At 39.9% G+C, this 13282-nt stretch overlaps 1 protein-coding gene across 1 annotated transcript in view; it reads right to left on the bottom strand.

Annotated features, from left to right (window-relative positions):
• Positions 1–345: 345 nt before the first annotated feature.
• The window catches only part of LOC101846546 (collagen alpha-2(IV) chain), a gene marked incomplete at its 5' end in the record, with an annotated part of 40735 nt that continues 27798 nt past the window's right edge, over positions 346–13282 (bottom strand). The window contains 13 exons of the mRNA XM_013089855.2: positions 346–2809; positions 3281–3567; positions 4448–4639; positions 5409–5525; positions 6799–6945; positions 7692–7826; positions 8128–8262; positions 8847–8954; positions 9899–10021; positions 10551–10622; positions 10991–11098; positions 11698–11877; positions 12824–12887. Coding sequence (XP_012945309.2) covers positions 2552–2809; positions 3281–3567; positions 4448–4639; positions 5409–5525; positions 6799–6945; positions 7692–7826; positions 8128–8262; positions 8847–8954; positions 9899–10021; positions 10551–10622; positions 10991–11098; positions 11698–11877; positions 12824–12887 — 1926 coding nt within the window. The remainder of the gene's footprint in view (positions 2810–3280; positions 3568–4447; positions 4640–5408; positions 5526–6798; positions 6946–7691; positions 7827–8127; positions 8263–8846; positions 8955–9898; positions 10022–10550; positions 10623–10990; positions 11099–11697; positions 11878–12823; positions 12888–13282) is intronic.

The following is a 13282-nucleotide window of genomic DNA, read 5'->3' as shown; positions in this document are numbered from 1 at the left end:
ACAGAGCCACACAATCACGCCACAAACGCTGGCTTGATGTACTTTCAAGTTATCATTTTTTTAAAAAGGTTTCAATATATATAGGAGTTTTTTAATAACCCCACTGACACAATGTAGATCATTTAGGAGGCAAGCTTTGGTCCTGTCTGTTAGGGCTGAGAGGGATGAAATGTTCCTGCAGAAAGGCCGAGATACTAGATAAAAATGCTCCCCACTCAGGTATAGTACTCAGATTTCCGACAAGACAGCAAAACATGTAACTCTTAGACCACAGACACCGGAACGTTATGTTTGATAAAAGAAGACTTAAGACCTTAGCCAAAGGAGCAACATTTTATGCCACAATTCTATTGTAAAGAGACTTTTATTTGAATATTGAACTGCCTAAACCATTGATCGACTTGTAATTAGGCACAGTTCTGAGGTTGTAAAGAGTTAAACATTTCCTTATAAATTAAATTTACTTTTATCTGACTTATAATGAGCAGCTGACAAAATGAAACTTATTCAAGATTCCTACCAAGGAAGAAAAACCAAGGTGTTGGACATACTTTTTATCATAAAGCACTGAAGTAAAATAATGACAGAATATTATAGCACCTTTGTTATGTTTGTTAACACAAATACATCAAAGAAGAAGTTGTAATTACATTTGCTTATTCACTCATGTAAAAGAAAATGTCAGTCGTACCAGGCCCAAATCTTTCATCCCAACTTGCAACAGCGAGGAAAAAAATACTATGAAAAGAAAATAAAACAAAAGAATGATTGATCATTGCTTCATCCACCAAAAAGGAAAATATTGAATGAATTTAGTGAAATAAGAAAAAAACAAGAACATAAACAAAAAAAGAAAAACAGATCAGATCCATTGCATTTGAAAACAGTTTTGTACAAATATGAAGGGGAAGGAAAAAGAACCCCAAAACAATTTGATACAATATCAGATATTACCAAAAATCCTATCAGATCGAGAACCGGTGTAAATACAGGTCACATTATGTCATCACTTTTCAAATCACAGGGGCAGAATTCCGTGACCATAAAAATAATCCTTTCTGCAGCGTAGAAAGACGTTTCCACAGCTGCTCTCTCCATGACTCATTTGCGATAACGTTAAACATTTCTTTGATCTAGTCTGCACAAAAACAATCTGTTGAGATATTGTGAACATAAATAGAGATGGAGACAGTTACAGGAAGTTATTCTGCTACATGGTAGGATTGATGGAAGACAAATGTATCACCATTGTGCTGTTGGTATGAAGTGTTTAGAAATAATATCGGTTTGGTGCTGGCAGTGAGTGGGTTGTTAATCACAGGTAGCATGGTTTCCAGGAACATATCCTGTTATGTTCTGCACAAAAAAATGTCACTTGATAATAAAAACCAAACCAGAAAACAGTACTTGCATGCTCAGGAAAAATCTGAGACATTTTGCAGAGCCCTTGTTTGTATTTCAATCTTTTCCTTTCTGTCTGAACCCTCGTTGAAACATGTGGGGCTTCATCTTCGTTTCATACCTAATCTTTCTCAGAGTTGCCTTAACAAGCCTTGGGGGACCTGTTTGCCAGGGCAAGTGCAAGATTCGAGCCTTTTGAATCTTGCTCTTCAAGCTTCTGTCTTATTTTTCGAATGCGAAATAGACGGAAACAGAAACAGGAATAGCTTTGGAAAAAGATTTTGAGAATACTCCAAGTGAACCAGAATTTTGTTTTTATTAGATAAATGGTCCACGGTTCTGAAATAAAAAAGTGTTCAGTTGCCCTGAAAACAGATCTTCCACAGACTTAGCTATTCATTTGGTGATATAATGAATAATAATAGTTATAATAATAACTAAAGAGTAATAACATTACCAAAAAAAAACAAAAAAACCAACCAAAAACCAAAAAAAGACCAGATGCCTTAGAAAGAAAAAAAATGAAAGTTCAAATTGAGCAGCAAATCGCAGACATTGCACCAGTATCTTAGAAACAGTGTGATAACATGCGCTAGTTATCACCCTTAAGGCACAAAACGGTTTGCCATTAATTATGAAAAACAGATACATGGCCAAGATTAGATTATGCACATCTGACTTTTATACAAAAGCATGATTCAATAGCACACACATTCTCACTTTTGCACCAAATATTCTGATCTGACCAGACAACTTGACAGGGTTAATGATGTATATGTGTAATATATATATTTTTATATATATTTATATGTAAATCAACGTTTTTGGTTTACGTTAAGTAAATATACAAAAATATGCTACTGCTCATAAAGTTGGTAAACTTTCCAAACTTTGAGATAACACTACCAGCAAATTTGCATAGAATGAAATAGCACCATTGATAGAGATTGCTTGACCTTCATATGAAGTGTAGAGTGAATACTCTGTTGTTTTCCTTTTATTCATTCACTTGGGATGAAGATGAAAAATGACAACCATTTTAAACCGAGAAAAAAAAAACCGACTTACGTGAAAAATAAAAACAAACAGAACAAAATATATATAAGCACTATACTAGAGACCCCAACAATGTGCGCTGGGCTCCCTGCTCTCACACATTCTTAATACAAACGTTGCATCTACTGACGCGAGTCCTCAAGTTGCCTGCCTTGAGCGTCTGGCTACGAGGCTGTGTAAACTGTTCGTTCTGCTCAATGGTGGACAGCCAGAAGCTGTACTTGTTGGCAAAGTAGTGGCAGGTGCCTCTGGCACCGTTGCACTCGATGAAGGGGGTGGCACGGAAGTCCTCTAGACAGCTGCCAGGGCTGGACAGTGATTGACCGCCGCCGCCTGGGCCTGCTGCTGTGTGCTGTTGATCAAGACAGGGACAAGAATGTTAGGAAATACACAACATTTTTTAAATGAATAAAATGTTCACCTTGTGAATGAAAACTATTCTTTTACACTACAGTACAAGAACACATTCTATGTTAAAAATCTTTTTTCGTGATGAAAGAAATTTTACCCTGAGAAGGAATTTTTTTTGTCTACTGTACTCTCAAAAAAACCCCTGGTAGGTCTATATTCCGCTAGAAAAATCCTTAGCACTTTTTCAATGAATAAAACGTTTACTCTGAAAATGAAAAATTTTAAAAATATGATACTGTCCAAAAACAGTATATTCCTTTTAAAAAATCTGTAACATTTTATCAATGAATAGATAGATTACTTCTTGTAACTCTATGTATAATAATCTAAGACGGGTGTAAATTCAGAGGACAAGTCTCATCAACAGCCTAAACAGAAGTGAAAAAAAAGGAAAATTCCAACATGAACTCACCATAGCGAATGAATATCCGATCCAAAGGCTGGACCATCCTCGTGGGCAGTCTGGGATAGCAACCGTCTGGCTGTGGACAGCGATCACGTTGGCTGGAGCGTCACAAACCACACAGCGACTGATGTAAGGCTGGATCTCGTTCTCCACCACGGGCATCATGGGGATAGGGAGGTTGGTGGACAGCCAGTAGGAACGGTCGTTGCGAGAGGCGTAGTTGCACACGTTGTTCATGTTACAGAACAGGAAGGGCATGGTGCTGAAGCGAGGCAGACAGGAGCCAGCCCAGCCTTAGAGGGAAAGAGACAAAAAATGCTTACAAAATAAAAAGAAGGAAAATATTGTTAACTTATTATGCCCACATTGAAAACAATTTAGATATTAAAGGAGGAAGGCTTCTTTGACCCTGCCTGTCCTGGCAGGGCCAACCTGAGTTGAGAGGGATGCAACATCTCAACAGACAGATAAAGATGCTAAAAAAAAACCCAAATACAAACCTCTCCACATGGAAATCCAACTCACGTCTTCTGTAAGTGACAGCGAAGTGCCTCACCTTTACACCACAGATGCCAATAAATATGTGTACAAAAGAATGCAAAGTAATACTACTAATAACAAAACTCTGTTTATACAACCCATGTCCAAATACTAGAAAGTAGGAACTATCAGTGTCTTGCATAACCACAGAAATGTAAATTGTTACCAAAATAATAGTTTGAAACATTCCTCATCTGTGAAACCACCATACACATGCAAACCCAAACACTCCGATATATACATAGTCACTAACACCCCCTCCCATCATCCCGACACACACACACAAACACACACACACAAATGCACACTCCCACACTCATGCACACACACATAAATGCACACTCCGACACTCATGCACACACACACACCCTCATACACAAACACTCACCCTCCTTCCCCAAACACACACACAGACACACACAGACACACACATACACACACAAATGCACACTCCCACACTCATGCACACATACACACACACCCTCATACACAAAAACTCACCCTCCTCCCCCAAACACACACACACACACACACACACACACACACACACACACATACACACCCACACTGATCAAACACTCACTAACTCAAAATCACTCCCCCACCCATTCGCACACTGTTTATAAATCTTACCAAGGTCCTGGTGGTGAGATTTCTCGTTGCCCTCAATGTACAGCAGACTGTATCCGTCCCAGAGTTTGGACTGTCCAGGAGCGCACTGTGGCACATCGCGAGACTGGGAGTGACGAACCATCAAGTAGCCAGTTGGTGGGGTTGCTCCTGGCACACCAGGGGGACCGCGGTTACCCTTGGGACCTTCGCTGCCTGCATACATCAGGACAAGGGGCGAAGAGAATGATAATTTTAGCATGAACAATTTTTTTGCTCTTTGTACACAGTAGGACAAAGAAAGAAGAGAATGATAATTTTAGAAAGAACAAGCTTACTGTTTTTTGCACACCCCTGGACAAGGAGAAATTTTTTTTTTTAGCATAAGCGCTTTGCTTATTATACATAATAGGACAAAGAGAGAACAGAATGATAATTTTAGTATAAACAAATTTTCTGTTTTTTGTACACACTAGGACAAGGAGAGAAAGAACACGGGTTTCAGGATGAGCACAAATTTTACTTCTGCTATCACCAGGAGAGACGGAATAAATGAGTAACGATTTCAGCATGAACAAACTTTTCTTTCTGGTTACATCAGGACAAGGAGAAAAAAAAGGAAAGGTTTCAAGGAAAGAATAAGAGCTGGTTTCTGATCATCATATCAACAGACCCTAATTTTCTACAATTAAAAGAAGGAATCAAACAAAAACCTTAAAACTTAAAGTGATACAAATGAGACAATTACCATCCATATAATATGTCTGTACAGACAATTAAGCAACAACAATAAATAAGAAAACAAAACAAGAACAAACCTCTCTCTTCTCTGAAATTGGCAACAGAAAAAAACAAACCCCTAACAAAATAAAGAAAAAAAACCCCCATCCGAAACAAACACCCTCTTTTCTAAATAATAAGAAAAGCCCTCCCACCTAAAATGACCATATAATTATGCAACTTAGCTAGCTCCAGACGAACTTACCTGGGACACCATCAACACCTGGAAGACCATCGCGACCTCTTTCTCCTTGCACACCGATCTCTCCGGGGAAGCCAGGAACACCAGCAGCTCCCTTATCTCCCTCAGGACCAACCAGACCTGGAAGTTACACGCCAGTTATTATTTGTAGTGTGTTTGTTTCCATTACCATGTTGTTTTGAAGTGTATTTGAACCATTCTATTATTGTGTTGTTTTGTAAAGAACTCTAACCATAATATTTATCTAATGGGAAACTCTTAAGTGCTGTATGAGTGTCCCTGGATTTAAATACGTAAGATGTTTTCATAAAGGCTCAGAAAAGAAGGGGATGTCAGTGCATAGAAAGAAAAGAGGGGAAGGAAAGTCTTCTGTAATTTTCAGTCAGTTGATGTACATAAAATTTTTTTATTATGGTTATTATAATGGCTTAACATCCCCCCCCCCCCCCCCAAAGAAAAACAGTTTGCATCATGATTTATCATGATCATCATCATTATCCTTATCATCTTCATTACAGTGGAACTTTGATTCAACGAGAACTCGGATTCAACGAGAGGAGATAGATTCCCTGTTTTTTTTCTTCTTTAAAATCAATAGAAATAACCCGGATTCAACCAGGCCTTTTTTCATGCCAACACATGCGTTGTTAGCATGCGCACGTGTGTACTCCGGTGTGTGTCGGGGTTCGGGAGGGGTGGCCTGCACACATGTGGCTGTGTGTGCGTGTCGGGGGGGGGGAGGGGGGCACTAGTGGTCCGGGTGTTGAACGTCGCAGATACAAACGCGTCACAGTCTTTTTTCCCCCTCGGCAACTGATCATAATTACAATGATAATCTAGTCTTGACATAGATCTACGTAGTGAATTGTGCGCTAGTCTATGGAATCAAAAGTTGTCGTATGCTAGGCTCTCCACACACAGCAGCACAACTTTTTGGAAAACAATTGAGATGACACAGGCGTGCGCATTTGAATGAATCGGTCTTTTTTACGCAGCTCATAATATGCAGGCATTTCAGGCACTACTTGTGACTTCTCTTTATACATTACTTGCTCAGTGCCTGTAATTATCTACTCTAAACCTCGTGTTTGCTATAATGAACACTCGGATTCAACGAGATTTTAGGTCAGGCCCGGCGACCTCGTTGAATCCGAGTTCCACTGTATTATCCTTTTGATCATCTTTTATCTTTTTCTTCACCAGCTATTGTTTCATGTAAAAAGCTAGAGGGGTATGTTGGTGTTTTAGCGCCTATAAAAATGGCAGCTTGTACTGTAAGCTTCCCAGGAAGTTGAGATTGTTTCAGATTGCTATCAGGTCTTCTAGGGTAATAATATAGATTGTAAAGCTCAAAGAGCTGTACAGATGTTATCTATTATTATTACTATGTTACCTGGTGGTCCCCGAAGACCGGGCTCTCCACGGAGTCCAGGCAAGCCATTGAGTCCATCAAGACCAGGGTCTCCCTTGGGTCCAGCTGGGATCAAGCGGTAGTCACAGACACCTGGGGTTCCTTGAAGACCTGGGAGTCCGTCGTCACCTGTGGGGTTGGAACAAGGTAATGAGTGTTTTAGGACAGACATCAGCCTTCTCAGTGGCACTTTAAACGTAACATTAAAAAAAATAATGTTTATAACATTTTGATGCTGGGATTGGAAAACATGCTTCTGCCCACACAAATTAGTATGTGGTGCATTTCGGGACACGGGACTACAAAATGTATGGCACTTTTGTCTACTCAGTTTCTTGACTCTTTCAGAATGTGCATTCTAGCTATTTGATATAGCTTGAATTGAACTGTATTTGGGTATGTATAAAAAGAAATATTACTTCCATTATTCATACTGATTTTTCAATTCTGTTTCTATTTCTTTAACATAAAAAAGGCAGGAAACAACATGCATGCTACGAAAAATGCATAATTGTGTTTCTTATTTGTGTATGATGGTTCAAGATGTGCCGCATCATTGCTTTTGGTCTGCTATTCAGATGTATCTGTCTGCTGTGTCCTCAAGCAGTTAAAGGAGATGCGTGTCCTTGGTATAACATGGGGCCTGCTCAATAAAATACTGTCGCTGACTTGTCAAATCCAGGTAAACTCAGAAACCACTTCTTTTTTTTTTTAAACTGTGGCCTTATTTGGGGAAAATTTTCATTTTTATTCTAGTCATAAATCTCCCAAGTTAATGTGAGCAACACTCAAGTGTACTGCCCATCTTCACTTTACACTTTTGACTTCTGATATAAGATTTATTCTGCCTGTAGGCAACTGAGTGGTCAACTCACCTCTGGGTCCGGGTTCACCAGGAAGTCCATTCAAGCCAACATCTCCCTTCTGTCCAGGGCCACCGGTCAGACCAGGAAGTCCAGGGTCGCCCTTAGGACCAGGCAGGCCAGGGGCACCAGGTCGGCCATCAAATCCTGAGTATCAACAACAAAGGACCAGTTTTGTGAGTGTAAATGAAAAATAAAAAGCATTTATCAGAGGGAAAAAAGTACAGCTGATTGGTACAAATGGTAGAAAAAAGTATCAAACTTTCAGCTGTCTGGTAGAAAAGGTATACATTTTTGGGGGAAAAACAAATTAGCAGCTGACTAGGTAGAAAAATTTATGAATTGTTTGAGAGTAGACAGTAATAGCTGTCTTGATAGAAAAATGTATACATTATTTGAGAACAAAAAGTAAGGTGTGTGGGGAGGAAAACGCTATCAATTATTTTACCTTTAGGTCCAGTTGCTCCAGGGAGACCTGGGCGTCCATTGTCTCCGGGGATTCCGTCCAGGCCTTGGTCTCCCTTCAGTCCGGGGAAGCCAGGCAGACCAGGGGCTCCATCCTCACCTGGTGGGCCATCCAGTCCTGGGGGAGATGAGATTGATGAGAGGGTTGGGGGGAGGTGTCAAACATTAATGCTGCAAGAGTACAAGGAGCAAGAGAAAATGGGGCCAGAGTCCATCACGTAAGAGTAAATAATTTATAGGACAAGACTAAATAGGGTATCAGTTCATTGGGCTAGAGTAAATGGAGAGAGTGAGTAAATAGGTCATGAGTAAATGGGGAGAATGAGTAATGAGTCAAGAGTAAATGAGCCAGAAGTAAATGGGGCAAGAAGAAACTGAGCTAAAATAAAGGGGCAAGAGTAAACTGGGCAGGAGTAATTTAATGGACTTTTAATAATCTAATCCAGGAAAATACATTTTGTCTAAATTATAATTGAGTAAAAGAAGTCAGAGACATAGAAACGTCAAGTGTGAGAAAAAAAAAGTTTGAATAACTGAGACTTGAATAAATTCTGTTACAAAATTGAGTGAAAACGAAATGAAAACAACAACCAAGTCTAGGTACGTAAAAAAGTTTACCTGGCAGTTCAGAAACAGTATGTTAGTATGTAAGAAGTTTACCTGGAAGTTTAGAAACATTATGTAAGTGAGTAAGAAGTTTACCTGGCAGTCCAGAAGATCCAGGTTCACCCTTGAATCCTCTGAGTCCAGGCTGGGCTACATCTCCAGGATCTCCCTTGCTTCCAGGCAGACCATCAAGACCAGGCAGACCTGCATAGGACAGATGTTTACAATATTGACACTTCTAAAAACAGAACATACCTCAAACTACCACCTTAACAGGATCAATCCACAAAACCGACCAATGTGTTTACTTTGTGATGACTTCTACAAAACAGTTCAACATCTGTTCATTGAACATTCTTAACTAGAGGATTCTTGATGGTAACTTCTCCCCCCCCCCCCCCCCCCTGTCCTTACAACAGACATTACCCGCTGTTTAAAAAAAAAAAAGAATGTCAAAGACCTCCACCTTTTCTAACACGGCATTGAGCCAAATGGCTCACACTCAAGTGGTACTGGATTAACAACAACAACACTAGCAATTTGAGATTGAACAAGACCAGAGTTTTCAGAAAGAAAAATGTGAATTCTTTAAGAAGGAAATTTCATATTTATAATAATTTAATCTTAATTTCGGAAAAGGTGAAATGCGATAACTAACTAATGCTGGAAGTCAAATTTCCTCTTTTACTTATCTACAATAAAAATCATATTGCCGTTAAACACATTTACCTCTCCTACTGACTATTTGTTTATTTCACCGACTTTCCCAGCTTCAGTACGAACTGATGTTGTTATAGGTGCACAAAACTTAACAATGAGGACTAACATCTCTTGGCTGTGCTCCGTGCCCAAAGGTATCATGACCTGGGTTTGACCTCATTTTTCACTGTCTATAGCCGGGTACCCATTCCCACCAGGGCAAAGTGAGAAAAACTGGTGTAAAGTGCCTTTGCCACAGGCGCAACGTCAGGCCTGTGATGGGACTTGAACCCACGACCTTATGGTTGTAGGTCTGAGAGCCTAACCACTAAGTCACTGCCGCTACACCAGTCCACAGTGGAACCGTCGTGTGTAATAAATAAGAGAAATGTCTGCTCACTGAGCCACAGTGGAACAGTCATGTACAATAGAGAAAAATGGCTGCTCACCTGGCTCTCCCTTCTGTCCGGGGAATCCATCACGTCCGGAGCCACCATCACGTCCAGGCTCTCCCTTCAAGCCCTGAGTGGACATACCAGGCAGACCAGGCAGTCCATCATTACCAGACAAACCTACAGAGGGTGGGGTGGGGAAAGATTGTACAATGAGGGGTAAGTCAAGATATCCGAAAACAAATGAATGCAAAAGATACAGGAAAGATAAATCCATATATTATGTTTTTTTTATCAGCTCAGTACATGGATACCCTTCTAAAAAATGCAGGGTGCACAAAAAAATAAAAAATAAAAAAATTGATATATCCTCTTATGAGCACAAATGGGACAGATATCTTTTAGAAGATAGGCAAGCAAGTCTTTAAAATGCGTCTAAAATAGGCAGACAGCCAGAAAACAAGACCAGGGAAGTAATCAAGGGCCACGTAACATTCTCTTTAACAAACCCTCACCAACCATTCACTTTAACTCCAATAATTAAAAAATGCATTAAAAAAAATGCCAGGCTATTTTTTTAATTGCCGAACTTGGAAACAACTTTCCAATTGATTAAAAAACAAAATAAAACAGAGAACATACCTATTTTAGGCGTATAGTTGCCACATCAAAATAAAAGAAAGAAAGAGAAAGGTGTGAGACAAGTTACCTCTATCTCCCTTGGGTCCTGGGAGTCCAGGCAGACCATCTTGTCCCTTCAGGCCATCAACTCCAGGTTCACCTTAACAAAAACAAAATGCATCACTATTGAGAAGGAAAAAAAATCATGACAGCATACTATTCATTAAAAAAAACAAAACTCAGAGCATGAAGGATTTACTTAAATTGAAGAATAATACAAAACTCCTTGTAAAGCAACCCGAAAACAAGAGCACAGATAATATATTTAAAGAAAAAATCCCCAACCAAACTTGACATAAGGTTCTGTCCATGAATCCCTGTGAATCTTTGTAAACATATTATTATTTACTGAAACAGAGGACAGAAAAAAGTAGTTTAGATCCACGGAGAACTGTTAGATATTACCAGTTTGGTTTACAGTACGACATCTATTTTTCCCCCTTTTGCCTTCTTGACCAGCAGACTTACCAGGGATTCCAGGCTCGCCAGGGAATCCAGCATTGCCCTTAGTTCCGTCTAATCCTCTCAGTCCAGGCAAGCCAGGCTGTCCAGAGTCACCCTTAACTCCAGGAATACCTACAACAATAACATCAATATAAGAAACAATGAGGTACGGTACAGAAGGTTGTGTTTTATATAGGATAAAACAATACATCAAAGCAGAGGCCGGGGAAAATGTATGGAGGTCTAAAGTGGCAAGGAGTGACCCATAATTGAATGTACAAGGCCATGGCGACAGGTATCAGAAGATGTAAAATCAACCTCCAAGCCTGCAGAAGTTGACTGTATTATGAAGAAGAAATGGGAGGTATGATAAGAACACATATTCCAAATGAGGAGTAAAGACGCATATTTCACTATTCCTATTTAGTTTACATAGACTTATAAGGCGATTGTGAAAAAGAAAATTTCCACTTCCAGCTGACATCTATCAGACAAATAACTCATCCGTTGTGCACAAATGGTTGACAAGGCTAGGGATGATGATGATGATGATGATGATGATGATGATGATGATGATGATGATGATGATGATGAATATTTTTTAAATATTTATATTTACTGACTGAAAATTAATAAAAAATCTCCCACCCTACACTGCTTTTTCAACAATGATGATGATGATGATTCCAGTCTACTCTTACAGCAGATTCTGTACTAGACAATGTCCTCACCTGGTTCTCCATCACGTCCATCGCGTCCACGATCTCCCTTCAGTCCGGGGAATCCAGGCATACCGGGCTCGCCCTTGTCTCCGGGCACTCCAGACTCTCCGGGGCGACCGTCCAGGCCTCTCAGTCCAGGGTCTCCCTTCAAGCCGGGGAAGCCATTATCACCAGGAGCACCAGGCTGACCTGAGGGGGTCAATGGTGACAGTTGTTGTTTAATTTACTTTAAGTAAGAGTTTTTACTGCATTTGCAACACAAATAGGTTGTGTAAATGCCAAAGGTTAGTTATGTTACCAGAGAGTAATATACATAGAAAAGGAGGAGAGATACAGATAAGAGATAGCTGTTTGAAAGGAAAGGTGGAGCAAACCACATATGAGTACCCGCCAACCACCAACAGTTGTTATGAAGAGTTATTTGGGAAGTGAGTCAGTGTAAGGGTTTAACATCCCTCTCAACATAGGCTATTTAAGAGGCGGGACCTCCAGATTTAATGTCCATCTTGGATAATCCAGAGTCAATTGGATTGAGAGCCTTGAAAACTCTGCAAAGCAACACAGGTTCCAAAATGCCCTGATGGGGAATCAGACAAGGGCCATCTGCTCCGTAGTCCAGCGTGATACTGACTGAGTGATGATGATAATCAATTATTTATTTATAAAGGCACCAGCCATCCATGTCCAGGTGCTTTACTGACTGAGTTAACAGAGCGCCCAACTTATTTGTTTCATCCTGAACTTTGTACTCATTTCAAAACAGTGTACCTATTCTAACAATAACAGCTCAACTGCTTCATTTATGTTTCGTAGTGTTGTTGATAAAAGATGAAAAAACTACAAGCAATGTCAGATGAGAGAATGGGTATTGTAACAGATTATCTTGCAGTCAGCATCCTATTACGAGGACACCCTCTCCCCCAGAAATGAGACAAAGTGTACAGAAAAGCTTCCTTGTGTACACTCTGAAATGGTATCTTATTATAAAAATCAAACTAAAGTATAGCGTTTTCAAAATATTTCAAGTTTCTGCCAGAACAAAAACATTTTGAAAAGTTTGTTAAAGAAGTGTCCTGCTTTGAAAACTGAGCCAAATAATTCCTTAAGAACCTCCTAAACTTTCTCCCCAACTTACCCTCAGGTCCTGGAAGTCCATCAATACCAGGCAGTCCAGGGCGACCAGGCTCACCAGAAATACCCTGAGGACACACAGAATTAGGATAATGAAAGTGACTCACAGACAAAAAAAAAAGAAAAAAAAAGAGAACACTCTGAACATTCATATCCATCTAACCTCCATCTTTAGTCAATAGCTGGATGGGAAAAGTAAGGGGGTGGGGGTGGGGGCTAGTTGGTGAAGTCACAAGAGACTTAGAACTTCTATTGCAGGGGATACAAGTTCAAAACAAGATGCCCTTGAAATACACCTGTCCAAGACAAATGCCTGTCACAAACTACTATCTCCCACTTCCTCCCTTGCGTTAAAAAAAATATCATAATGCCAACATCCAAACTTCCATGATGTCTAAAACAACCACTTTTCTCCTCCACAATGGGGGAGTTTGTCTTGGACAGGTTTGAGTGTACAACTTAT

Source organism: Aplysia californica, unplaced genomic scaffold, assembly GCF_000002075.1.
Source record: "Aplysia californica isolate F4 #8 unplaced genomic scaffold, AplCal3.0 scaffold01065, whole genome shotgun sequence".
Classification (NCBI taxonomy): domain Eukaryota; kingdom Metazoa; phylum Mollusca; class Gastropoda; order Aplysiida; family Aplysiidae; genus Aplysia; species Aplysia californica.
Note: the sequence above shows the minus strand (reverse complement) of the source record. Positions and strands in the feature narration are given on the sequence as shown.